Source organism: Podarcis gaigeae (assembly GCF_964106915.1).
Source record: "Podarcis gaigeae genome assembly, chromosome: 1".
NCBI lineage: Eukaryota > Metazoa > Chordata > Lepidosauria > Squamata > Lacertidae > Podarcis > Podarcis gaigeae.
The window spans coordinates 115,262,858-115,288,085 of NC_139678.1; the positions used below are offsets into that span (position 1 = coordinate 115,262,858).

Consider the following 25,228-nt stretch of genomic DNA (forward strand, 5'->3'; position numbering starts at 1 on the left):
GCGAGTGAAAGAAGAAAAAACAGAACACTTTTAACTCATTGATCTAATTAAATCTGAGAGGTTGCTAGGTGAAATCAGCAAAAGTTCAACAAATGCCATGTTAAGGGGGGTGGGTCTGTGCCAAAGCTTCTGCGCCTTTATAGCTAGTATGGAAATTATGCTTCTGGCATTTGTTCCAGGCAGTGATTGTTGATCCCATCCTAAATACAAAGCCCCATGAAACGCAAACGCTTGGAAGCAATTTAAACATGTGGATCAGTGTTGGATATCTGAATCCCTTTGTGCCCTTTTGCAATGAGATGCTCACCATCACACTCATCTGCACAGCCCACCCTGACCCTCTGCATACCTGATAAGTAGAATCAAGGAACTCTGGACTGAACACCCTTAGCCACATACACAAGAAGTAGATGGGCATCTCCCTGCAAAAGCTTCCCATGCTTACTTCTGGTTAAGTGCCAAAATCACAGCAGAGAAATGTGGGGGGTGTTTGCTGCAGCGCACCTTAAAAGAGTCTTCAGATATAGCACACAACTGACCCCGAGAGCTGCCCATCTTCCAATATATCTGCCTCATTTCTGTGCTGTAAGCCTGCAGTGACAACTGACTGCCACCCTCCGACTCCGTCAACTAGTTGTCAGCGTATTCTTCAAGGCATTTCAAAACCGATTAGACTCAGTAGAGTAACAATTGATCAAAGACTGCTAGGACACCTATGTCATATCTGCTGCAAGCGTGGAAGTGAAACGTCCACTGAAGTAGATTCTACACTTGGTCAGCTTTCACAATGTGTGCCAGTTTTTTAAAATTATTATTATTTATGCATTTTTTACAACTTTTATACATACTTCATACATTGTCCATCAATTATCTTTCCTTAAGACTTCCAAATCCATCTCTCCATGGCATTCAATGCCAACCTTGATCTTCTACGTCTCCTAATATTCCACCCATTTTTGTCTCTAATCTTCCTTTGTTTATACTATTATCTGCTGCTCATACGTTAACTCCTACTTGCAGGTTAAATTGAATATTCTAGCCTTGAATATTGTTGTGTGTCAGTTTTGTCAAGGTATCACCATTTTTTTTTTAAATATTTTTTATTCATTTTCACAAATATAACAAAATAAAAACATAACATAACATACAATGACATAACATAACATACTAAGACATAACATATAATAACATACATAACACGACTTCCCCAAGCCTTCCCTTCACTGCACCCTTATTTTTTTTAAAACGGCATTTCTAGCAATCCTTCATTCCAATTCATAACTGATTCTCTTTATATTTTATTTAAATTTAAGATTTAACAGCTATAATTCTCTATCTTATATCCCTTGACATTTTAGCATTCCGAAATTTTACAACAGTTCCTAAGATAAACTTTAAATTTTCTCCAGTCCTCTTCCACCGTCTCTCTCCTCTGGTCACGGATTCTGCCGGTCATCTCTGCCAATCCCATAAATTCTGTCACCTTGGTCTGCCATTCTTCCAGAGTGGGTAGTTCTTGCTTCTTCCAATATTTTGCTAGTAGCATTCTTGCTGCTGTGGTTGCATACATGAAGAATGTTCTGTCTTCCTTTGGTACCATTTGGTCGACCATGCCCAAGAGAAAAGCCTCTGGTTTTTTAGCAAATGTCCGCTTGAGAATTTTCTTCATTTCATTATAGATCATTTCCCAGTAGGCCTTAATCTTTGGGCAGGTCCACCAAAGGTGGTAAAAAGTTCCTTCACATTCATTACACTTCCAGCAATTATTATTGGGCAAATGATATATCTTTGCTAGCCTGGCTGGGGTCATGTACCACCTATAGATCATTTTCATTATATTCTCTTTTAAGGCAGTGCATGCCGTAAATTTAATGCCTGTGGTCCATAACCTTTCCCAGTCCGCAAACATAATGTCATGACCAATATCTTGTGCCCATTTAATCATTGCTGATTTAACTGTTTCATCTTGGGTGTTCCATTTCAGCAGCAAATTATACATTCTAGACAAATTCTTAGTATTGGGCTCCAATAGTTCCGTTTCTAACTTTGACCTCTCCTTCTGAAATCCTACTTTCCTGTCTTGCTTAAATGTTTCATTAATCTGCTGGTGATGTAACCAGTCTCTGACTTTAGGTTTTAATTTCTCCAAGCTCTGTAATTTGAGCTTTTCACCATCATATTCCAAGATTTCACTGTATTTTGGCCAGTCTGAATCCATATTAAGTTTTTTTACCGCTTTAGCTTCCAGGGGTGACAACCACCTGGGGGTTTTATTTTCCAACAAATCTTTATAACGATTCCATACATTAAACAATGCTTTCCTGACAATATGGTTTTTAAAACCTCTATGCACTTTTACCTTGTCATACCATAAATATGCATGCCAACCGAAGTTGTTATCATATCCTTCTAGATCTAAAATGTCTGTATTCTCAAGAAGTAGCCATTGCTTCAGCCAGCAAAAAGCTGCTGCTTCATAATAAAGTCTTAAGTCCGGCAGGGCAAAGCCCCCTCTATCCTTTGCATCAGTTAGAATCTTAAATTTTATTCTGGGCTTTTTGCCCTGCCAGACAAAATTAGATATATCTTTCTGCCACTTCTTGAAACAGTCCATTTTGTCCAAAATTTGTAATGTCTGAAATAAAAACAACACTCTCGGCAATACATTCATCTTAATAACAGCAATTCGGCCTAACAAGGAGAGTCTTAACCTAGACCATATGTCGAGATCTTTCTTCACCTCCAACCAACATTTCTCATAGTTATCTTTAAATAGGTTCACATTTTTTGATGTTAAGTTCACCCCCAGGTATTTCACCTTTTTTGTTATTTCTAAACCGGTTTCTCTTTGAAAGCTATCTTTTTCCTCGATCGTTAGATTTTTCCCCAGCACCTTCGTCTTTTGTTTGTTTAATTTAAAACCTGCCACTTGACCAAATATTTCAATAAGTTCTAAAGCTCTTTTCGTACTGGCTTCTGGTTGTTGCAGAGTTAAAACTAGATCATCTGCAAAAGCTCTTAACTTATAATGTTTAGTTCCGAGTCTTATCCCTTCTACCAGCTGGTCCCTTCTGATCATGTTCAATAATACCTCCAGGACAGATATAAATAATAGAGGGGATATTGGGCATCCCTGTCGTGTCCCTTTTTCTATTGGAATCTCATCCATAACCATACCGTTAACAATTAATTTAGCCTTTTGTTCGGAGTATATTGCACTTATACCATTTTCAAAATTATGGCCTACCCCCATCCCATGGAGATTCCTCTTTAGAAAGGTCCAAGAAATATTGTCAAAGGCTTTCTCCGCATCCACAAAGATCAACACTGCTTTTCTGTTTATCTCCATCTCCAGGAGTTCTAATATATCTATAATATTTCTCACATTGTCTGACATGTATCTCCCTGGGAGAAAGCCTGTTTGGTCTTTATGAATCTCCTCTGATAACACTTTTTTAAATCTTTTTGCTAAAATTTCTGCAAAAATTTTATAATCCACATTTAAGAGTGATATAGGGCGGTAGTTCTTAACTTGGTGTTTCTCAGTTTCTGTCTTTGGTATAAGTGAGATGAATGCCTCTTTCCACGATTCGGGAGCCTTTTTCCCCTCTAAGATTTGGTTGCATACTTCCTTCAATGGTTGTATTAACCATTCCTTCAATGCTTTGTAGTATCTCGCCGTCAGTCCATCTGGTCCTGGTGATTTTCCCAGTTGCATTTTTTGGATGGCACTCTCTATTTCTTGGTCTGTAATTTTCTCATTTAAAGTCCTCTTGCTTTTTTCAGAAATCTTTGAGAGTCCATATTTTTTAATGAATTCTTCAATCTCTTGTTCTTTCTTTGGCCCTTGAGCATATAACTTTTTGAAATAACTTTGGAAACAATTGCTAATCTCGTTTGGTTTATTGATAAATTTACCATCCACTTCTAGGGATGTCACAGTATTCAGCTTTTGTCTCTTTTTCAGTTGCCATGATAGCAATTTCCCACATTTATCTGCTGATTCAAATGATTTTTGCCTCATTTGTTTTATTTTCCATTCTATCTCCTCATTCACCAGTTCCATATATTGAGTCTGATAGTACTTTATTTCTCTTAGGATCTCCTGAGATTTAGGTTTAGACCTCAATTTCTTCTCTCCTTCTTTTATTTGATTCCAGATTTTTCCCTTCTTCTCATTCTGTTGTTTCTTCTTTATGGAGTTTTGCTGAATCAGGAAACCTCGCATCACGGCCTTGCTTGCATCCCATATTATTCTTCTTTCCACCTCTGATCTTAAATTTATCTCGAAATAGTCCTTCAATGTCTTTTGGGCCTTTTTGTAAATTGTTTCATCTTTAAACAGGGTGTCATTCATTCTCCATCTGAAGGTTCCAGTTGTTGTCAGCTTCATTTCCATCTTTACTGCATTGTGATCGGAACAAGTTTTTGGGCAGATTTCTGTCTTTTTAACCCTTGGTGCCAGATTGCTGGAAATCCATATTTGGTCAATCCTGGTCCATGTCATTTTTGCTTCAGAGAAGAAGGTCCCCTCTCTTTCTAGAGGGTTCCTTGTTCTCCAGATATCAATCAAGTCCATGGTGTCAGTCAGTTCAAAAAAAGTCTTTGGCAGTCTCCCATCCTTGGAAATCGTTTGTCTCTGCGCTTTATCCATGTTTGTGGAGACTACTCCATTCATATCTCCCATAAATATTATTTTAAAGTCCATAAAATCCATTAACGTCTCATGCAACTTCTTAAAGAACTCGGCCTTCCCTTCATTAGGTGCATAAACTCCTACAATCAGAATTTTTTCTCCTTGAATTTGAATTTCCACTGCCAGAAATCTTCCTTGTTCATCCTTGAAAATTAATTTTGGTTCTAATTTTTCTTTCACATAAATCACAACTCCCCTTTTCTTAACTTTGTCAGAAGAAATGAATTCTTGTCCCAATCTTTTATTTATCAAAAGTTTTCTGTTTATCCTGGCAATATGGGTTTCTTGCAAACATATTATATCTAGATGTTCTTTCTTTAATATGTGAAACACCTGTCCTCTTTTTCGGGGATGGTTCAGGCCGTGACAGTTCCAACTCAAAAATTGCAGAGACATTTCTGTTATTGGGCTGCTTTTCCGCCGACTGCTCCAAGTTCTTGTTCCTCGTCAGTAGGTGCTGGGGCAAGTCCAAATGATAGATTTGCTATGTCTGGTATTTCCCTCTCTTCTACAGTTCCTTTCTCAAAGTCCTCAAAGTATTTCTCCAAAAATTGGTCTTTATCTTGAGTTGTTTTGATCTTAATTTTCTTCCCTTTGAAGTTGAAGGACAATCCTTGTGGAAATTCCCACCTAAATGGGATGTTATATTTTTTCAGCAAATCTGCTAAAGTCTTAAATTGAAACCTCACCTCTAGGAAGTGCTTAGGAATGTCCTTGAAGATCTGTACCTGGGAATTCTTAACAATCAGGGCCTTCTGAAAATGTAGGTTCAGTATTTTATCCCTTTCTTCTTTGGATCTTAAGGTAATTAAACAATCCCTTGGTTTCTTGCCTTGTTTTCTGCCAATCCGGAAGGCTGAGGTAATTGCAAATTCCTGCTCCTCTTCCCCTCCTAGTTCATCAATCCAAAATTCTTGAAATTTATCTGTCAGGAAGTCTCCCAGGTTACCCTGTTCTTCCTCTGGTACTGATCTTAATTTCAAATTCTTATTTTTCCTCTCTAGCTCCAAAAAGGCCAAAGCTGAATCATGTTCGTTGACTTTCTTTGCAATGGGTACAAACTTTCCCCTGGTGTCCTCGGCTGTGCTCCTTGCGCTCTCGGCTATTTTTCTCGTTTCTGTAGATTCTTGCACAAGACGGTTTATAGAGTCTGTGTTATTTGCAATTGCCGTTGTGTTCAGGTCTAGTCTTGTTGTCAGCTCTGTCAATTTCTTAGAATTATCTGTCAATTTCCTAGAGTTCTCTGTGGACTGCTTGGTAAGTGCTTCTAAAGACTTGTTTATTCTAAGCAGTGCCTGTGTCATAGATTACATTGATGCTGTTGTTCCTTTTTCCTGTACAGCTGTAGCTCCTGATGTGGAGCCTCTTCTTTGGGTCTGCTTTTGAGTTTGTTTTGATTTGCTTCTTGTTGTTATTTCCTCCTGTGGAGTGCTCATAACTCAAGGTCGTTCCCACAGGAAAGTTGCAAGTGGAAAATCCCACTTCTCTGTCTCTATCACAGTGCAACTGTTTCTCTCTTTTAGTCCTCTAGAGGGGGAAATTGTATCCAAGTAATGGCGACAATAGCAACACAAAAGACAGGGAAACAAGTAGCCAATGCAAAGTTCCACCAAGCAAAAGTCCAGCCAAAAGCCTTATTTGTTTCAATTCCAATATCTTATAAGTTCAATTACCTAAAGTCCCGTTATTTTATTTCAATTAAGTTTGGCCTCTGTATCCACCAGCTTTTTGACAGCTCATTTTCTGACAGCTCACTTTCCTGGCGCTTGTTTTTTTCCCGGCAGCCTGATCAGAGGCTTCGGCAGCGGAAGACTTTTTTCCCCAACCCCCTGTCCTCTGGCAGATTAGATTTACACAGTCCTCTTCCCCCCTTCACCTGCCTGTGGGGGGGGGGGATTTCTTCCAATATCAAGAGTTCAATAAGGTTTCTTAAATAGAAAGGTTCCCTTTAAAAATAGCTTGTTTTTCCATTGCTCAATCGGTCGTGCAGTTCCGGGAGGGCTGGCTTCCTTATTTTCTACCTCTCCCGTTTTCAGCCGAATTTTCTTAAATTGCTTTTAGAGTCCCATTTAGTTTGCAGATCTTACTCACGGGTAATGTTGCCAATCGGTTGTTTCAGGAAGGAATCGGCGCTCTCCGTCAATGGCGACGCGGCTTCACTCCGTAAGCTGGGTTGCGATCCTCAGCACCGCGCTCACACCCGATGCCGCTCCGGAGCCTTTAAAAAGGCTCCTTCGCGATACCGGGGGGCGCAAAGGTGCCCACCGAATCTCCTTGTTCACAGGCTTCAGCGCCTGTGATTTTAGGGGTCCCCCGCTCGCCGTAGCGGGTCAGACCCGAACTTTACGGAGCAGTCTTGCCTCGGAGCTCGAGGCTAAGACCGCCATTAAACGCTGGCGCCGACCGGAAGCCCCCAAGGTATCACCATTTAATCAGGCGAACTACACCCGTTAGGTGTGTGCATTATATACTTTTTAATTTTATTTATTGTATTTATAGGCCACCTTTATCTTCCAAGGATCTCAAGGTGGTGTACATGCTTCTCCTCCACATTTCAGCCTCACAACAACCCTGAGAGGTAGGCTGGCAAAGAGATGGTGACTGGCCCAAGGTGACCCACTGAGCTTCATGGCTGAGGGAGGATTCGAACCCTAGTCTGACTGTAAGAGCTGTAAAACAGAAATGGCCGTCCTGTACCAACAAGGGCTTGGCTTTAGTTTCATGTACAACCTTTGGTGCTGCTCAGCTGGAGAAAACTGAGCGCAGAAAGGAACTTCATAGATATCTGAGGTTGAGATAGTATGTAATCCTGACACCCCTTCAGTAATCAGTCTATTTGGTGAGGGATTTCATTCCTTGTTCTATTTTTTTATTGGTGCTGAGAAAGAAGATTTAATGTTTTTAAGGCATAATTGTCACATTTGCACTTCACACTAAACCAAGGGTAGGAGTTCCCTCCAAACAGTGCTAGACCACAACTCCCATCATCCCTAACCACTGGCCTTGCTGGCTGGGGCTCATGGGAATTGGAGTCCAGGGCTATTCATGTTCCCCACTCCTCATTTGGTGCAACATGAATGAACCTAGGCAACTCTTGGACTTGTCTGCTCCCCCTGCCCCTCCCAGGCAGAGGAGTTAGTAAGCTTTTGGTTTCTGGTTTTGCTTAGCCACAGCTTGTCTTTCAGTCCCAGCAGAAACATTGTAGCTAACATTAAACTATGGCTTGTTTGAAACAAACCAACTTGAAAATGTGGTTTTGCATGACATGCAAACACAGCCCCTGAATAGTTAATACCGTCTAGTTGTCTATAGAGCTTTACTCAGGTTCAAAGTAGCAGTCACAAGAATCGATGCATCTGCACTATGGCATGCATTGCAAAAAGAATGCTGGGTCTTTTTGAGCTTACAGACTTCTCAATGGTTTTATCGATCCAGACTTTACTTCCACTAAGCTACTATATAAAGAATGGTCTTTTGGTGTTTCTGCGGCAGGAGTCAGCATTTCAGTGCTCTCAGAAGGCTCTTAACAGATGGACAGAACGAAAGCAGAGCCAACCATGAAACCCTCAGGAACAGAATCCCATAAAAGGGAAGAGGGTTTCACAGCCAAAAGGTGATAATTCAAGTAATTTTTACTCAGAGTAGACCCACTGAAATGAATGAACATTACTGAGTTAAGTCTGTTAAGCAACAGAGACTCCCCTCTTGATTTCAGGTCCTAAGGAAAGAAAACCCCCAGGTGATAAATTTAGGGGGTTGGGCACACTGCTTCATCGAGTCCACTCTTACAATACTTCTAATCAACTCAACTGATAAAGACCCAACTCAGACGTTGCAGTTGGCATAGCTGGTTTACTACAATCGATGCACACAAGTGTGCAACTATGTTTGCCTCGGGCTGGCCACTTCCAGGCTGCTAGCTCTGTAATAAAACTCCAGCAATATGGGAAACTCCTCTCTCATAATAAACAATATCACGCATGGGTCCTCCCTCTATAAATTAATTTTTATCATTATATCGCCCTCTACAAGAGATGAAGTCTGCGTCCGGAAACAGGGTCTATTTCCAATCAGTTGTCAAAGCTCTGGTTGTCTCTGAAGGATGAAGCAAATGATATTCAGACAAGTCAGAAAAGCTGGTAGGAAGAGTGAAGTCCTTTGCAGTAATTTGGAGCCGTGAATGTAATAAAACTGCACCAAACCAGCGCAAAAGGGTCCATGCATGTCAATTCCCAAGCCAGCTTCAGAGGCTGGCCTGTTTTTCATCAAATTCTAGCTGCCATAACTTCTTGTACTGGTTTGTCAGAGAGGCGCCTTCTAAGTTTTTCCAATATCTAGCTCTCCACGGGCTCCTTTTGAAGTTAAAAATCAAACTCTCGCAACCCCATTCACTATGATTTGAATCATTTGGTACTTAAACACATGGAACTGTCTGCCTTGGCCCTAAACCTACTGTTATAATGCAAGCAAATAAAAAGGTAGAAACACATTATTTTCATTCCTTTCCAGCAGAACAAGATGCAAGCTCACATGCATTCATGGTCTGCGTGATGAGATACTGTTGCCATAGTTTCCAATCACAGGTGTAATGTAAATGAGTGTTGCACTTACCAGATGGGGACATATATTCAGCATTTGCCCTACAAACCACCAGGACTGGCAGGTTGCACATTTGCAAAAAGGCCTGGAAAGAAAAGCAGAGCAAATGAAAAGATTGCACTGGTTATCTGAAGGCAAAATTTAAAAAAAATTAAAATTGTCAGGAGTTTTAACCTACAATATAGGTTTTTCTAAAAGCTGGTTGCCAAAGCAGGTAAATATGGGACTTGTCAGTATAAGGTTCCAACATTTTGCACATCAAAATCCCCATTTTTACTACTCTAGTTGCTGTTACAGCAAATACGTTAGTATCAAAGATGGTCTGTATTCTTTATTCAATTACTTTTGCATAACCAAGACAGCCTGCTGTTTTAATTGCCTTTGAGTAAGTTTAACTGGTTTAAATTGTAACGCTTCCAAATTAATGCATTTTTTTATTGCGGATACCTTAGTGATTTGGATGAATTTGTGAATAAATTTGTTAGCTAAATGCAGATATCGGCAACTGTTCTCATTTTCGACAGGAGTACTTTTCATATGTTTAGGAAATTTTGTAATTATTACGCTTCTGCTAGCTTGCAAGTAAGGATTTCGATATAATGAAATATATTTTACATACTTGAGCTCTTTTTTAACACTTGCATATACTGTTTTGGTCATCTGCTTTGAGCATAATCCGGAGGAGCAGCATGCAAATAAATTGTTGGCGACAATTATATTCCCTTTCTCTATACCATACTGAAAATGAGAAAATTTTTACAAGAAGTGTGTTTTCGCTTACTGTCTTTCATTTAAAACAAAAAAAAATTCCTTCCAGTAGCACCTTAAAGACCAACTAAGTCAGTTCTTGGTATGAGCTTTCGTGTGCATGCACACTTCTTCAGATACTTGTGCATGCACACGAAAGCTCATACCAAGAACTGACTTAGTTGGTCTTTAAGGTGCTACTGGAAGGAATTTTTTTTTGTTTTGACTATGGCAGACCAACACGGCTACCTATCTGTAACTGTCTTTCATTTATTGTTTCATGGTTCAGAAGTAATGATTCCTGCAGCTTTAAAATGAATGAATGAGAACACAACCAGTGCAAACACTGCTGCTTTTAGCTATCCTTCCAGGCTTAAATCTATTTGCAAACAATGGTGATTTTTTTCATCCAACTCTACCCACAAACTAAATGGCAGCCCACTATGCATTTAAACTTATGAAGCACAGAGAAATGTGCTCTTTCCCCATCACCAACACCAGTGGTCAAGCATGAAGGTCAAGCATGATAGGTCAGCCTATAGAATAGGAAGGTGACATGCACCTGTGTCCCCTAACGTTAGTCAGCTGTGCTGCCTAAAGGCTAAATCCTGGCTCTACAAATGGATTAGAATCATTAAGATCTGAAACTGTGGACTGGGGGACCCCGGACTGTCAGACATCTGTTTGGCCTCTTCTAGCCACATCTGAAGCAAAGTCCTGTCTAGGTTGCGCCGTGTGGATCAAATCCCAGAGAGGGCTCTTTTGCCACAATAGAAAATTAAAGGTAAAGGTAAAGGGATCCCTGACCATTAGGTCCAGTCGTGGCCGACTCTGGGGTTGCGGCGCTCATCTCACTTTATTGACCGAGGGAGCCGGCATACAGCTTCCGGGTCATGTGGCCAGCATGACTAAGCCACTTCTGGCAAACCAGAGCAGTGCACGGAAACACCGTTTACCTTCCTGCCGGAGCGGTACCTATTTATCTACTTGCACTTTGACGTGCTTTCGAACTGCTAGGTTGGCAGGAGCAGGGACTGAACAATGGGAGCTCACCCCATCACAGGGATTTGAACCACCAACTTTCTGATCGGCAAGTCCTAGGCTCTGTGGTTTAACCCACAGCGCCACCTGCATTAGGGAGACACAAATGAAGAGAAAGGTGGCAGTGAAGCACTTTGGCTAACACACCCTTTGTGCCCTGGTCCACAGATTCATGCACAGTAGCAAAGCATAAGGATCTCCACAAACATTCAAACATGCGTTGGGCAATGATAGGAGAGAATGTACCCCTAAAGCAGTGATGGTCAAACTTGGCCCTCCAGCTGTTTTTGGACTACAAGTCCCATCATCCCTAGCTAACAGGACCAATGGTCAGGGATGATGGGAATTGTAGTCCCAAAACAGCTGGAGGGAGGGCTGAGTTTGGCCATCACTACCCTAAAGGAGGGACGCGGGTGACTCTGTGGGTTAAACCACAGAACCTAGGACTTGCCGACCAGAAGGTTGGCAGTTCGAATCCCCGCAACGGGGTGAGCTCCCGTTGCTTGGTCCCTGCTCCTGCCAACCTAGCAGTTCGAAAACACGTCAAAATGCAAGTAGATAAATAGGTACCGCTCCGGTGGGAAGGTAAATGGTGTTTCCGTGTGCTGCTCTGGTTCGCCAGAAGCGGCCTAGTCATGCTGGCTACATGACCCGGAAGCTGTACACCAGCTCCCTCGGCCAATAAAGCGAGATGAGCTCCACAACCCCAGAGTCGGCCACGACTGGACCTAATGGTCAGGGGTCCCTTTACCTTTACCCTAAAGGAACAAGGGTACATGGCATGCCCATGTACCAAGCAGTTTCTTTGTTTTTTTTAAGCTGCACACTATTGGTCTTACAAATATATTGAAACAGATTCAAGTTAAATCACAATGAGTAATATTTTAAACGCGGCTCCAGAAAATGCCAGTGTGACAGGGGAGAAAAAAAGGGGATTTGCTTTTCCCTCTTGTTCTCCTCCATGAAAAGCACAACAAAGGGGAAGATGGGTAATGACAATTGAGGGATTATTCTCCAATTTATCTGGGGTGGAAAAGCGTGTCTGAAATTTCTTTTTTAAAAAAAAAACCCTGGACAAATGTACGAAATATTCCAGCTTTCCTATCAAGCAGTAGCAGACCCTGTAAAGTGAAAAGTCTGTCTGCAATTATAAATGAAAACTGTTCAGTATCGTACTTGGAGTGACAGATTATATTCCTAATCCAGTTATGGTAATAGCCACATTTGTAGTTTAACATAAATTAAGAGTTTAATTGTATTTGTGACTACTTTAAACAAAGTAACAAATTCCTTTGTACCTGTAAATGTAATTTATTGCAAAGCCAGGTTCATTTTCCAAAACAATTTATTTTACACTGCACTGGAATGCTGCTATAATGGTATAATGTAATTCCTGCTGCAGAATGTGAGAAGGGTAGACTCACTGGTAACACAGAGGAGGTTTTGAAGATAAATGAAGATGCTATTCATTCAGGGGTAATTTCATCTTAGAACCATATGAAAGATGTTTCGCTCAGACACAGTGGATGCCTGGCTAGGGATTTCAGTCTATTTTCAGCTACAATGTAATGTTGTTAAATCGATTATGTTGATACTGTATTTCTAATCATGAAGAATTCCAGCTATTATTCTGGTTAAAGAATAGATTGTCAGGCTTTCATTATACTGTTCAGACCCTCTCCTTCTCTATCTCTCTCTCTCTCTCTCTCTCTCTCTCTCTCTCTCTCCATAGCGAAGAGCAACAAGCACAGTTTCAGGTCACAAAGTTGAAATCATAAATTCACATTACAAGTCACAAATCAGTAAAACCAAGACCAGGTTGCCTGCAGAGTTGTCTTTTTTCTGCATAGTAATATATAAAACAGTCTTCTTTTTCATTGTTGACAAAAAGCAAGCTGCTGACCTTCAAATGCGTCCTGAGACTCCCTCTTACACAGCAACATTTTCCTCAATCATGTTTCTGTTTCAGGGGAACAGAGGGATCCATTCCTACTCCCTCAACTCTGGGAAACAATGCAGTTTGGAACACTGCATAGAATATGGTTGTGCTAATATCATGGTCTCCTATTGGCTGGTGCCCGTGCCATCCTGTTGCAATGACTTTTAGTAATGTTATGGCCCACCTTTGAGAGGACTGGGATGGCAGGTGACATACACAACTGATTTGAAGGGCCTCTCAGCTGGCTAGTGGCAGGGAACCTCGTGTTATATACCGTCCTCCTTGCGAACGCTGCAGGTTACGAGCTCCGCTGACCTGGAAGTAGATGCCCCTTGTTGCGAACTTTGCTCCAGGATGTGAGCAGAAGTCGCACGCCGGCAGCACAGTAACAGCAGGAGGCGCCATTAGCAAAAGCGCGTCTCGTGTTACAAGCAGTTTCGGCTTAAGAACAGAACCCCAGAACGAATTAAGTTTGTAACCGGAGGTACCACTGTACTCGGAAACATCTCAATTTGCTGCACTGCCAGTTGCAAATTACCATATTTTTTGCTCCATAAGACACACTTTTTCCTTCCTAAAAAGTAAGGGGAAATGTGTGTGCGTCTTATGGAGCGAATGCAGCGGGGAGGCAGGCAGGAAAAGCACCCAAGAGCCGCACACAAGCTCTGTGCGGCTCTTGCAGGCTTTTCCCCAGGAGGGAGAAAGGACTCACGCATCCAGTCAGTCCCTTCTCCCTCCTCGTAGAAAAGCCCACAGGAACCGCGCGCTCCTTAAAGGGAGCTCCTTAAACCGGAGAGGCTGCGTGGGGCTAAAGCGGAAGCCAAGACAGCCAGCGGGATGGATGCCGCTCACTGTCTTGGCTTCTTTTCTCTTTGGGGCTGGGGGGGGGACTGTCCGCTGCTCTTTGGGGCTGGGGGGGAATAATATTTTTTTCCTTGATTTTCCCCTCTAAAAACTAGGTGCGCCTTATGACCCGGTGCGCCTTATGGAGCGAAAAATACGGTATCTCAGGTAGAAGGGGCTACAAGGGACTTCTGTCCAGGCCTGTGGGATGTGACTGCCTGTGCTAGGTGAGACTCACTATAAGGAAGCCCCTGACAAGAGATCGCTCCCTTCAAATCCATACACACTGCCCAGGCTTGCACCCCAGGGAAGTCACTTTGGTGCTGCTAACACAGCAGTTTGACTTCACCCCCAGGGGCACACTCCATTGTTCCTCAATGGAGGTTTGGCAAATACAGTGGTACCTCAGGTTAAGAACTTAATTCGTTCTGGAGGTCTGTTCTTAACCTGAAACTATTCTTAACCTGAAGCACAACTTTAGCTAATGGGGCCTCCTGCTGCCGCTGTGTCACCGCTTATTTTCCAATAAGTCTTTATATTTTATCCAGACATTGAACACTGCTTTCCTGACAATATGGTTCTTGAAAGCCTTATGAATTTTAACCTTGTCGTACCACAAATATGCATGCCATCCAAAAACGTTGTTAAATCCTTCCAAATCTAAAACATCAGTGTTTTCAAGAAGCAGCCAATCTTTCAACCAGCAGAAAGCTGCTGATTCATAGTACAGCTTTAAGTCTGGCAGGGCAAAGCCCCCTCTTTCTTTAGCATCAGTTAGTATCTTAAACTTAATTATGGGCTTTTTGCCCTGCCAGACAAATTTGGAAATATCTCTTTGCCACCTCCCAAAACACTCCATTTTATCCACAATCTGTAAAGTCTGGAATAAAAACAGCATTTTTGGCAATACATTCATCTTTATGACAGCAATTCGTCCTGACAAGGAAAGTTTCAATCTTGACCAAACTTCTAAATCCCTTTTAATTTCAGACCAACACTTTTCATAGTTATCCTTAAATAGACTCATATTCTTCGCTGTTATGTTTACCCCTAGGTATCTTACTTTTTAAACCACATTTAACTCTGTCTCTTTCTGAAACCTTTCTGATTCTAAAGGTGTCAATTTTTTTTCCAAAACCTTGGTTTTCTGCTTGTTAAGTTTAAATCCCGCCACCCGACCAAACTCCTGAATCAATTGTAATACCCTTTTCGTACTAGACTCTGGCTCCTGTAGGGTCAAAACTAGGTCATCTGCAAATGCTTTAAGTTTATACTGTTTCGCTCCGACCTGAATTCCTTCCACCAACCGGTCTCCTCTAATCATATTCAAGAGCACCTCCAGGACCGAAATAAATAGCAATTACTCATATTCAACAGTGATAAAACTGAACTTCGGTAGTAAATGAATGGTATCTGGGGCATATATCAAACCACTATAGTGAATTCTAATGAAGTTGGCTTTCAACTTAAATCTTCTGGGGTTAGGAATGAAAAAACAGAATGGAATGGTTAACTTTGGGTAACTTTAGACTCAGTATGAAATGGCTGTGGCTTTTGCTATTGAGCTAGGTCAAAGTTTGGACCACAAGGACTAATATGCCTGCAATGGAGTTACAGGCAGAGTATGAGCTTTTGCAATCCTTGATCATTTAAACTCCAGTATTTGAATGTAAGGTAAAGGTAAAAGGTAAAGGACCCCTGGACAGTTAAGTCCTGTCAAAGGTGACTATGGAGTTGTGGCGCTCATCTCATTTTCAGGTCGAGGAAGCTGGCATTTGTCCACAGTCAGCTTTCTGGGTCATGTGACCAGCATGACTAAACCACTTCTGTCGCAACGGAACACTGTGAGAGAAACCAGAGTGCACGGAAATGCCATTTACTTCCCTGCCACAGTGGTACCTATTTATCTAATTGCACTGGCATGCTTTCAAACTGCTAGATTGGCAGGAGCTGGGACAGAGCAATGGGAGCACCACCTGCGTCCCAGTATTGGAACGTACAGCATTTCCGCCCCCGCCCCTATTCACTCTAAAGTGCAACAGAACTTATTTACCTTTGTAGTGAAACTCACAAATTAACAGACACACACACACGCAGAGAGAGAAGGGTTGAAACAGCACAGATTAATCAACATCCTGAGACCCTTTCAGATGCTCAGATGTACAGTGGTACCTCGGGTTAAGTACTTAATTTGTTCCAGAGGTCCGTTCTTCAACTGAAAGTGTTCTTAACCTGAGGTACCACTTTAGCTAACGGGGCCTCCTGCTGCTGCTGCGCCGCTGGAGCACGATTTCTGTTCTCATCCTGAAGCAAAGTTCTTAACCCGAGGTACTATTTCTGGGTTAGCAGAGTCTGTAACCTGAAGCGTATGTAATCCGAGGTACCACTGTATAGGTGCCTTGCAGATGTATGACAAAACGTGTCCAGGGGTGGGGAGACAAAAGCCTGCCACTCTCTTCCTAAATACTTTCAGAAACTCCCACCTTCCAAATGTCTGAAAGGGACTCTTGTTGTAAATGATGACCTTCCCAACCAGCGGCCTCCAGATGTTATTGGACTGCAGCTCCCGGAATCCCTGACAACTGACCCTCCTAGCTAGGGATCCATGGATACCCAGGAGACATCAGGAGCCATTCTGGTGTCCAAGCATCTTAACTTGATCACAAGTGGCTGATAGCCAGGTGTGAAATGCGCCTTGGCACCTGGCAATTTTTGTATGGCCAGGCCATATATCAAGCAGCTCCACAAGAAACACATTCCACATTATGGGTGGTACGCGGGTGGCGCTGCAGGTTAAACCACTGAGCCTAGGACTTGCTGATCAGAAGGTCAGCGTTTCAAATCCCCGTGATGGGGTGAGCTCCCATTGCTCAGTCCCTGCTCCTGCCAACCTAGCAGTTCGAAAGCACTTCAAAGTGCAAGTAGATTAATAGGTACCGCTCCGGTGGGAAGGTAAACGGTGTTTCCGTGCGCTGCTCTGGTTTGCCAGAAGTGGCTTAGTCATGCTGGCCACATGACCCGGAAGCTGTACGCTGGCTCCCTCGGCCAATAAAGCGAGATGGGCACCGCAACCCCAGAGTCGGCCACGACTGGACCTAATGGCCAGGGCTCCCTTTACCTTTACCTTTTTACCACAAGTAAGTTTCACATCAATCTAACCAAGATGTAAGAAGAATGGATTGTTTTGTTCTGTGAACTGCCCTGAGACCTCCGGGTATAGGATGGTATATAAATTCAGTAAATAATAATTACCATTTTCTCCACCACAACATGCACGTTTGAACATCAGAAAGAGATAACCAGACGGATATTTTCATTAGTCATTGCTTAAAAATAGCTAGTAAACTAACCTTAACAGATTGGAGCAATATTATTATTTAGAAAAAATAAGTATGCTTAAAAAAAAAAAAGGAATCAGCAGTGTATTCTTAATACAGATTCTTAAAACAGATACCATCCCCTTACATCAAAGAAAATTGTTCCATAAAGTTTGAAATCAGATATCTGTTGAAATCATATTTATAGTCATGGCTACTATCAGCTGTCAGACCAAAGAATATTGAAGATAAAGAAGTTCTTTTAATATATTATGGTTAATTTATCATCTAAGTGACATGTGTAGAACAACAAAATGGAAATAATCAAACAATATGATCCTTCGGGGGGGGGGGGACCTTGTTTTAAAAAGATTATTATGCTGATGAAGGTAATTATTAACACTTGCTTTATATACACACGTGTATTCCAAAAACTATAATATAGGGTTTAAAACTTTTAATGGTGTAATCTACTTCTTTATCCAAGGATTAGCTAAAACGATTATATATTACACTAATATTTGCTTATCAAAACAACAGCGCTTTCCACATTAGTGGAAATCAATATTATTAGCTACAATTGTGCCCCATAACTGGGGGTGCTTGCGATCAGTGTCACCCATCAAAATTAGTATTATTTATGTACTTTATTCATTTCCCCCATCTAACATCCCTTTTTGAATTAAAAGTTGAAAAACACTTTTTAAAAAGGTTGCAGCATAGTTTTACTAACATGTAAATTTCTTGCTTTTTTCAAACATTTCTCTGAATGTGACTTTTTACATTTTGGGCTTTATTATTATGTATTACTTTTAATAAACCTTTACATCTTTGTATGCCTTCTGATAAGCGCAATCCTGTACATGTTTACTCAGAAGTAACTCTCATTCAGACACAATAGGTCATATATGTGCCTAGGATTCCTGCCTCTGTGGGACTTACCGCATTTTTCGCCCTATAGGACGCACTTTTTCCCCTCCAAAAATGAAGGGGAGATGTGTGTGCGTCCTATAGGGCGAATGCAGGCTTCAGGAAGCTATCTACAAGCCTTGCAAGCCCGGCGGGAGTTCCCACGGGCTCACAAGGCTTGCGGGTAGCAGCCTGCAGCCCGAAGCACGGGGCGCCCTCCGGAGGATGCCCCGTGCTTCGCGCAGGTGTCCACAAGCCTTGGGCGCCCGGGGGGAGTTGCCGCCGGGCTCACAAGGCTTGCAGATAGCAGCCTGTTCTGGGGGCTGGGGTGGGAAATATATTTTTTTTTATTCATTTCCCCCCAAAAAAACGAGGTGCGTCCTATGGGCCAGTGCGCCCTATAGGGCAAAAAATACGGTACTTCTGAGTAGTCATGTATAGGATTGTGCTGTAAATCTCACTTAGTTCTTATTTACTTGTCCTAGATCAATGTCCAGTGAGTGGACCTTTTAAAATCAATAGACTTTCAAGTCCATTGACTTCATGAAGTCTACTCTTGAGTATAACTAAGACTGGCTATCACCCTCGGTTTTTGGTCTTTTTTACATTTCACGTAGTTTGCTTACGTTTTAAGAGTGTCATTTTAATACAGAACATGGAAACATTTCAAAACAATTATGAACTTTGTTTTTTCAACACTGCAAACAGTTATGTCACTGTTCCCTCCCCCCCCCCATTTATAAACGAGAAAAGAGAAAACGAAATACCTTTTTAACAGCGCTGTTCAGCTCTGAAGACATTACTATTATTATTATTTACTGAATTTATATACCACCCTATACACAGAGGTCTCAGGGTGGTTCACATCTGTTTGTCTTCTGAGAAACCCGTTTCAAATTCCAAGTACAGTGGTACCTCAGAAGTCAAATGGAAGTCCGTTCAACTTCCAAAATGTTTGGAAGCCAAGGCGAGGCTTCCGATTGGCTGTGGCCAATTGATTGAAGCTCCTGCAACCAATTGGAAGCCGTGAAAGCTGCAAAAGCCGCATTGGACATTCGGGTTCCAAGGAACGTTCGCAAACACTCACTTCCGCATTTGCGGCATTCGGGAGCCAAAACGTTTGAGTCGCAAGGCGTTCGACAACCAAGGTACAACTGTAGTACAATTCCAAGTAGTATTAAGTTTGTATCTACCCTCAATGGCACATAAAATATCCTTTTTCACTTCAACTTTGGCTCAGTTTGCATGTAATGCTAATCGAAACCACTTCTTCAGCAAATGCTTATGGAAAAACTGGGCATCCTACCCAATTTTAATTCTGAATAAGGCACCAGAGGCTGCTAGTTCTTGCATATAAACTTTTACAGAGTATAAAGGTTTAATTTTGTATACAAATACTCCTCTGACTGCAAAAGCATGAACTTGGGGGGGGGGGTCAGCTATAAAATATAGCAGAGGATAAATATCCAAATGACATCTGTGGGAAGCCTACAGATATGGAAGGGGTGTGTGTACAGTGGTACCTCGGGTTACATACACTTCAGGTTACAAACGCTTCAGGTTACAGACTTCGCTAACCCAGAAATAATACCTCGGGTTAAGAACTTTGCTTCAGGATGAGAACAGAAATCATGCTCCAGCAGCATGGCAGCAGTGAGAGGCCCCATTAGCTACAGTGGTGCTTCAAGTTAAGAACAGTTTCACGTTAAGTATGGACTTCTGGAACGAATTAAGTACTTAACCCGAGGTACCACTGTATATGGATATATTATTGTCCATTTATCTCCTTGCACACACATCCCAAGGCAATGGACAGAGGGCAATAAAAACAGCTAAAAATAGTTTAAAACTATACGCAAAATAGCAGCAGATTTTAAAAAAACACACACCAATACAGTAGTAAACAGGCACTCATAGCAGAGACCTATTCATCCAGCTAGGAAGGCTGGGGTTAGTGGGTGCCTGTTGTATTTTGGCAGAAATGTTCCACAGAACAAGGTTGGGCGAAAGATTCCTGCATTGTAGATGCCTGGACTAGATCAGGGGTAGGGAACCTAAGGCCTGTGGGCTGGATGCAGACCAATCGCCTTCTCAATCCTGCCTGCGGACGGTCCGGGAATCAGCGTGTTTTTACATGAGTAGAACGTGTCCTTTTATTTAAAATGCATCTCTGGGTTATTTGTGGGGCATAGGAATTTGGTCATTTCCCCCCCAAAAATATAGTCCGGCCTACCACATGGTCTGAGGGACGGTGGACTGACCCACGGCTGAAAAAGATTGCTAAACCCTGGGCTAGATGATCCTTGGGGTCCCTTCCAACACTACAATTCTATGAGTCTATGAGGGGCAGCTACACTTAAGGCCCTGCATTGAGTCAGTGCAGATTGCAAGACATCTAATGCTGTACTCGCATGGTTCTGGATAAAATACATGAGCTCGTCCTGTGTTAGCGACAATATTGCCGCTTGCTACCTTGTGTCCTGGGACGCGGGTGGCACTGTGGGTTAAACCACAGAGCCTAGGACTTGCTGATCAGAAGGTCGGCGGTTCAAATCCCTGCGACGGGGTAAGCACCCGTTGCTCGGTCCCTGCTCCTGCCAACCTAGCAGTTCGAAAGCACGTCAAAGTGCAAGTAGATAAATAGGTACCGCTCCGGCGGGAAGGTAAACGGCGTTTCCATGTGCTGCTCTGGTTTCACCAGAAGCGGCTTAGTCATGCTGGCCACATGACCTGGAAGCTGTACGCTGGCTCCCTCGGCCAATAAAGCGAGATGAGCGCCGCAACCCCAGAGTCGACCACGACTGGACCTAATGGTCAGGGGTCCCCTTTACCTTTACTACCTTGTGTCCTGCTGCTCCTCTGTCAAAAAGTACATCTTGTCATGGATGATTGGCCCAAATGTCACTGACAACGCCTAAGGTGGGGACAGCGGTCCTGTTTGGATGCCGTGGCGAGCCATAAACCATGGCTTGCCATGACAGAATGGCATCTGAGTTCATGCTACCCAAACATCCATCAGTGCGTTCCTCCCCTAATGCAAGAGGAAGCAGCAAACCATTAGCCAGGACTTAATGTGATGCACAGCGATAGTGACATTTCTTTTCAAAGAAACCGCAATCTGAATCCAAGGTTTGTTCTTGGCTTCCGGGTCACAGCACGCTTGGAGAGAAACAAACCACAAGGGCTGGTTCGGACCTCACGGAACGCCAAGGCTCGTGGTTTGTTATTCCTACTCATGCTAACACAATCACGGTGGGAACAATTCGGAAGCATGTATTGGCATGCTACTCTTTCACAGTAAGCCCTGGTTTGTGGCTTACCACGTTGTCTAGACACAGCTGAAGTGCGAAAAAATATTTCGCTTCACATTTTTGCTCTGCCTCCAGAGAGAAAAGAGCATTGCCCGTGAACATCCAACGGGAACACAATACAACACAATGGTGCAAAAGTCCCTTTTCATTTCAGTAGGGCATGCATTAATGAAATGTTCAGTGGATGGGGCCAGTTGTTCTCGGATACATTAAACACGTGCCAAGTAGGAAAGTAGAACGATGCCTTTACCTGAACAGCAAGACAAGCAGCATTATCAGAAAGCAAAACTTGTTCCTCTGTAAAATAAATAAATAAAGTGCAGGACAATTATTGGAAATAATGACTCCTTCCCCAATGGATAATTGCAGATCATTTGGGGGTGCAAAAATAAATGGTGTACAAACATAAGGAGACAAACTGATTTAACACGAATCACATGCCCCATTACATTAATGTAGCTTTAGGAAGCCTGTGGTCTCAGAAATATTTCCTTTAGCTCTGCCCTCCAATTTATCGTATGGTCCCAACAGTTAAAATCCCTAACCAATATGCATGTGTGTGTGTGTGTGTGTGTAAGTTCTTGTGTGTGCGCATGCCTTGGGCTTTTTCTTTTTAAAAAATAAAATAAACGGGCAATTATTCATTTCCTAATAGAAATAAAAACAAACAACTTCATAATTCCTCTTGCTAAAAAGTAAAGCATACAGAAATATATATATATATATACCAGCTTGCAGTTAATATTGCGCACTGTGTCTAGGTCTGTCACACAAAAGAAAGATGACAAGTACACAGCAATAAAAATCCCATGCTTAGAAGACTAGGGCTGCTACCTATTAGTCTTCATTACTTTGCAGTCTTCTGACAACTGTAGCAGGCTGCTGAGCCCCAAATGGGGGCCATAATGTGATCTGATGATATATGAAGAGCTGCTAAAGGGAGCCTGAACCATCCTAGCCTATACATTTTAACAGTTCCTTTTTACCGGGAGCCCACTTTACCACAAGACTTCAAAAATCTGCTGCCTCAGCTATTGGCGCAGTAAATCTGCCAATTGGGCCTGCAAACCACATCATTTTACACTGCCTACAGCAGCCAATATAATGAGTCAATAATAAACCAAGGACCTTATAAGGCCATGAATAGCTGGCTTATATTGGCAGGTACAAGTTTAGCAAAAACCTATGGCCGGACGACCACCACAAAGGATGCTCGTTTTAACAAGGTTCTTTCTCCCCACTTACCCACCCACCCCTTCGCACCCGCCAGGCTCCAGTTAATTACATCGCTGCATATTTAATGAAGCCCCCCCCCCCCGGTTAAGTGCAAAAAATAAAGTACTCACCTTTCAGCGGCTGATACAACGCTGCATTCTGAGGCCAAGGTTCTGCAGCTGCAGAAGGAGAAAGAAAATTGGATTCATTCAGAATTTAAAGAAGCCAAAATGAGCATTAGTGATAGGGGTTTTATTATTTAAAAAAAAAACAAAAAAAAAAAACACCAGAACCCTCTCTGTTTAGATCAGGCTTCCTCAACCTCGGCCCTCTAGACATTTTGAGACTACAATTCCCATCATCCCTGACCACTGGTTCTGATAGCGAGGGATGATGGGTGTTGTAGTCCAAAAAATCAGCAGGAGACCCAAGTCTGGGAAACCCTGTCCTAGACAGGCAAGGCGTCAAGATCTGCACCTTAATAAACATTTACCAATATAAGTACCATAACATGCCTATTATATGACACACATCAAATCGCACATCTGCCAAACCATTAGAGTACGTTACTGTTATAATATATTTATATACCACTTTGGGGCCCAAGGACCCCAAAGCGGTGAACAAAAGAAGAAAGATACAATGGGTAGTATCCAGCTAAACAGATCTGTTAGTACAAGGGTTTCAATCTGCACCACGGAACTTCTTCTCCCTATCCTCAATCACTTTTGGGGATTTCCCCCAATCATCCAGAGCAGATTTGGAAAGATGGGGAGCAGGGAAGAGGAGAGGGAAAGTAGCCTTTCACAAGCAGAAATCCTTTCACAAGCAGATCCAGTAGTGGATCTGTTTAGCTGGATACTGACTGTTACAAGTATGTTAAACACAATAAATCAATCAAAACAATATAAAATGGCAAAAGCACAAAATACCTACCAATCACAACAACATGTGGTCATGAGCTTCTCTACCCTCCCACTACAGGTAAGCCCATCTACATCCAATTGCCCTAACCCCTTTATTCTCCTTTCTGCAAACAGCTTCAGAAGAGGGATTGAGTCCAATATGCCAGGAGGACAAAATGGTTAAGATTCCACCCTTCTCTGACCCTGTCAGTTACCAGCTCCCCACTCAGCTGACGCCATTTGCATTTAAAAACAACAACAACCCTGCAAAAGTTAGATGCATTTATGCCAAATTCAGTTTCGACCTCAATGAAGTGGGAAAGGCCTGGCAAACTAGCGCTGCAAAATTAAAACCCAGATAATATAAAGATGAAGCCTAGATAAAATGGCAAACAGGTTACTGGCGAAGATGACATGTTTTAGAAGAGTTAATCAAATTGATATTGACATGGTTGAGAAAAGGAGGAAGGGGGGGAGGAAGCGTCAAAATACACACTTAAGTTTTGAATGAAACACCATCAAGCATTAAGGAAATGGAAGAATATGCTGAAGGAAGATGCACTCATGCGCAAGGGAGTACGCCTTCTGAAGAAGGAGCCAAAATATTCTTAACAAGCTCTCGCCTTTCAAGTGAAGCAGCAGGAGAATAATGTTTGAAGAAGAACTGAGAATTTGGGAGTGGAAGAAAAGTTTGGTCTGTGTGCTTTGCTTTGTTGTTTTGTTTTAAACCAGCTTTACTTTAAAAAGTTGTCTGGGAAGCTAAACACATATGGAGCCATTCATAAAGATAAGATTCACATGAAACATATGTGGGAGGAACATCACAGGAGGTGCGTTTACAGGACCAAACTAAAACTATCAAGCTCCCTTGTTTCTGCTGTTGCCAAGATGTGTAATGTATACTGTTGATATATTTGCTATTAAGCTGCTGTCTCATTATTCCTGTTATGATGAAATTGCTCCTCCGATTGTTGATTTTGAGATGTCTTGCTGTTCTTTTTCTGGTAAGCCACTTTTAGCACATTTGATTGTTTATTGTTTGTTTGTGTGTGTGCAGAAAGGCAACATAAAGATAAAATTATGTTGAAATGACTTAACCAATGAAAACTGTGGGAGCTGGGAAAGATGTCTTTTTAGAACCCACCGTGAAAAGCAGTTACGTACAACATTTCTTCGCTATGCTATATTAAAAGGGGAAACAAGGAAGTATAAATTGTCTTTACTCTTGAGAATTTGCGTCTCACCAATTCATCATGCACCATAGGAATGCATATCACTGAACAACTGATCAGCAGTACCGATATGCTAACACTGCCAGCCGCCGTACACTTTGCAGTGTGTGGTTAAAAGGCATGGTAGCCTGAATGCCAGAATTGCACACTGAACTAATCCGCATTCAAATGTGTTGTCTATGAGTAAAAATTAAGATACTGTTCAATTTAGCTGCTTTAGATACCACTTGGCTGGATACACAGGATACAAATCATTTTCATATATAAAATAAACTTTAAATGATTGGCTCAACTTAATCACCACAACTAATGCTTTTGCTGCAGTCGGAAACATTACTCTCTACATGATCCAGAAACCAGAATACTAACAAAACCACTCTAGTGTATAATTATTTGCCCCTTCCACTTTTTGCAATATACTAACCTGTCTTTTCAGAAAAGTTGGACGGGACCGTAAAGCATCTAGTATCACAA

The 25,228-nt window shown here is 42.0% G+C and overlaps 1 protein-coding gene and 2 long non-coding RNA genes across 4 annotated transcripts in view; 1 reads left to right on the forward strand and 2 right to left on the reverse strand.

Annotated features, from left to right (window-relative positions):
• MTX2 (metaxin 2) overlaps nt 1-25,228 on the reverse strand; it is a 47,870-nt gene that overhangs the window by 8,723 nt on the left and 13,919 nt on the right. The window contains exons 2-4 of one of the 2 annotated variants that reach the window (XM_083714462.1): nt 22,749-22,796; nt 21,653-21,699; nt 9,308-9,380 (exon numbers count right to left, since the gene is read on the reverse strand). In XM_083714462.1, coding sequence (XP_083570588.1) covers nt 9,308-9,380; nt 21,653-21,699; nt 22,749-22,796 — 168 coding nt within the window. The remainder of the gene's footprint in view (nt 1-9,307; nt 9,381-21,652; nt 21,700-22,748; nt 22,797-25,228) is intronic. The other variant, XM_083714463.1, reaches the window with a different exon arrangement.
• On the forward strand, nt 5-7,933 carry LOC310833793. Its single transcript, XR_014558934.1, has 2 exons — nt 5-1,072; nt 7,115-7,933. It is a non-coding gene; the product is annotated as an uncharacterized lncRNA (long non-coding RNA).
• On the reverse strand, nt 17,269-18,843 carry LOC310839585. The gene is made up of 2 exons (XR_014561543.1): nt 18,508-18,843; nt 17,269-18,119 (listed from the first exon to the last, which is right to left on the reverse strand). It is a non-coding gene; the product is annotated as an uncharacterized lncRNA (long non-coding RNA).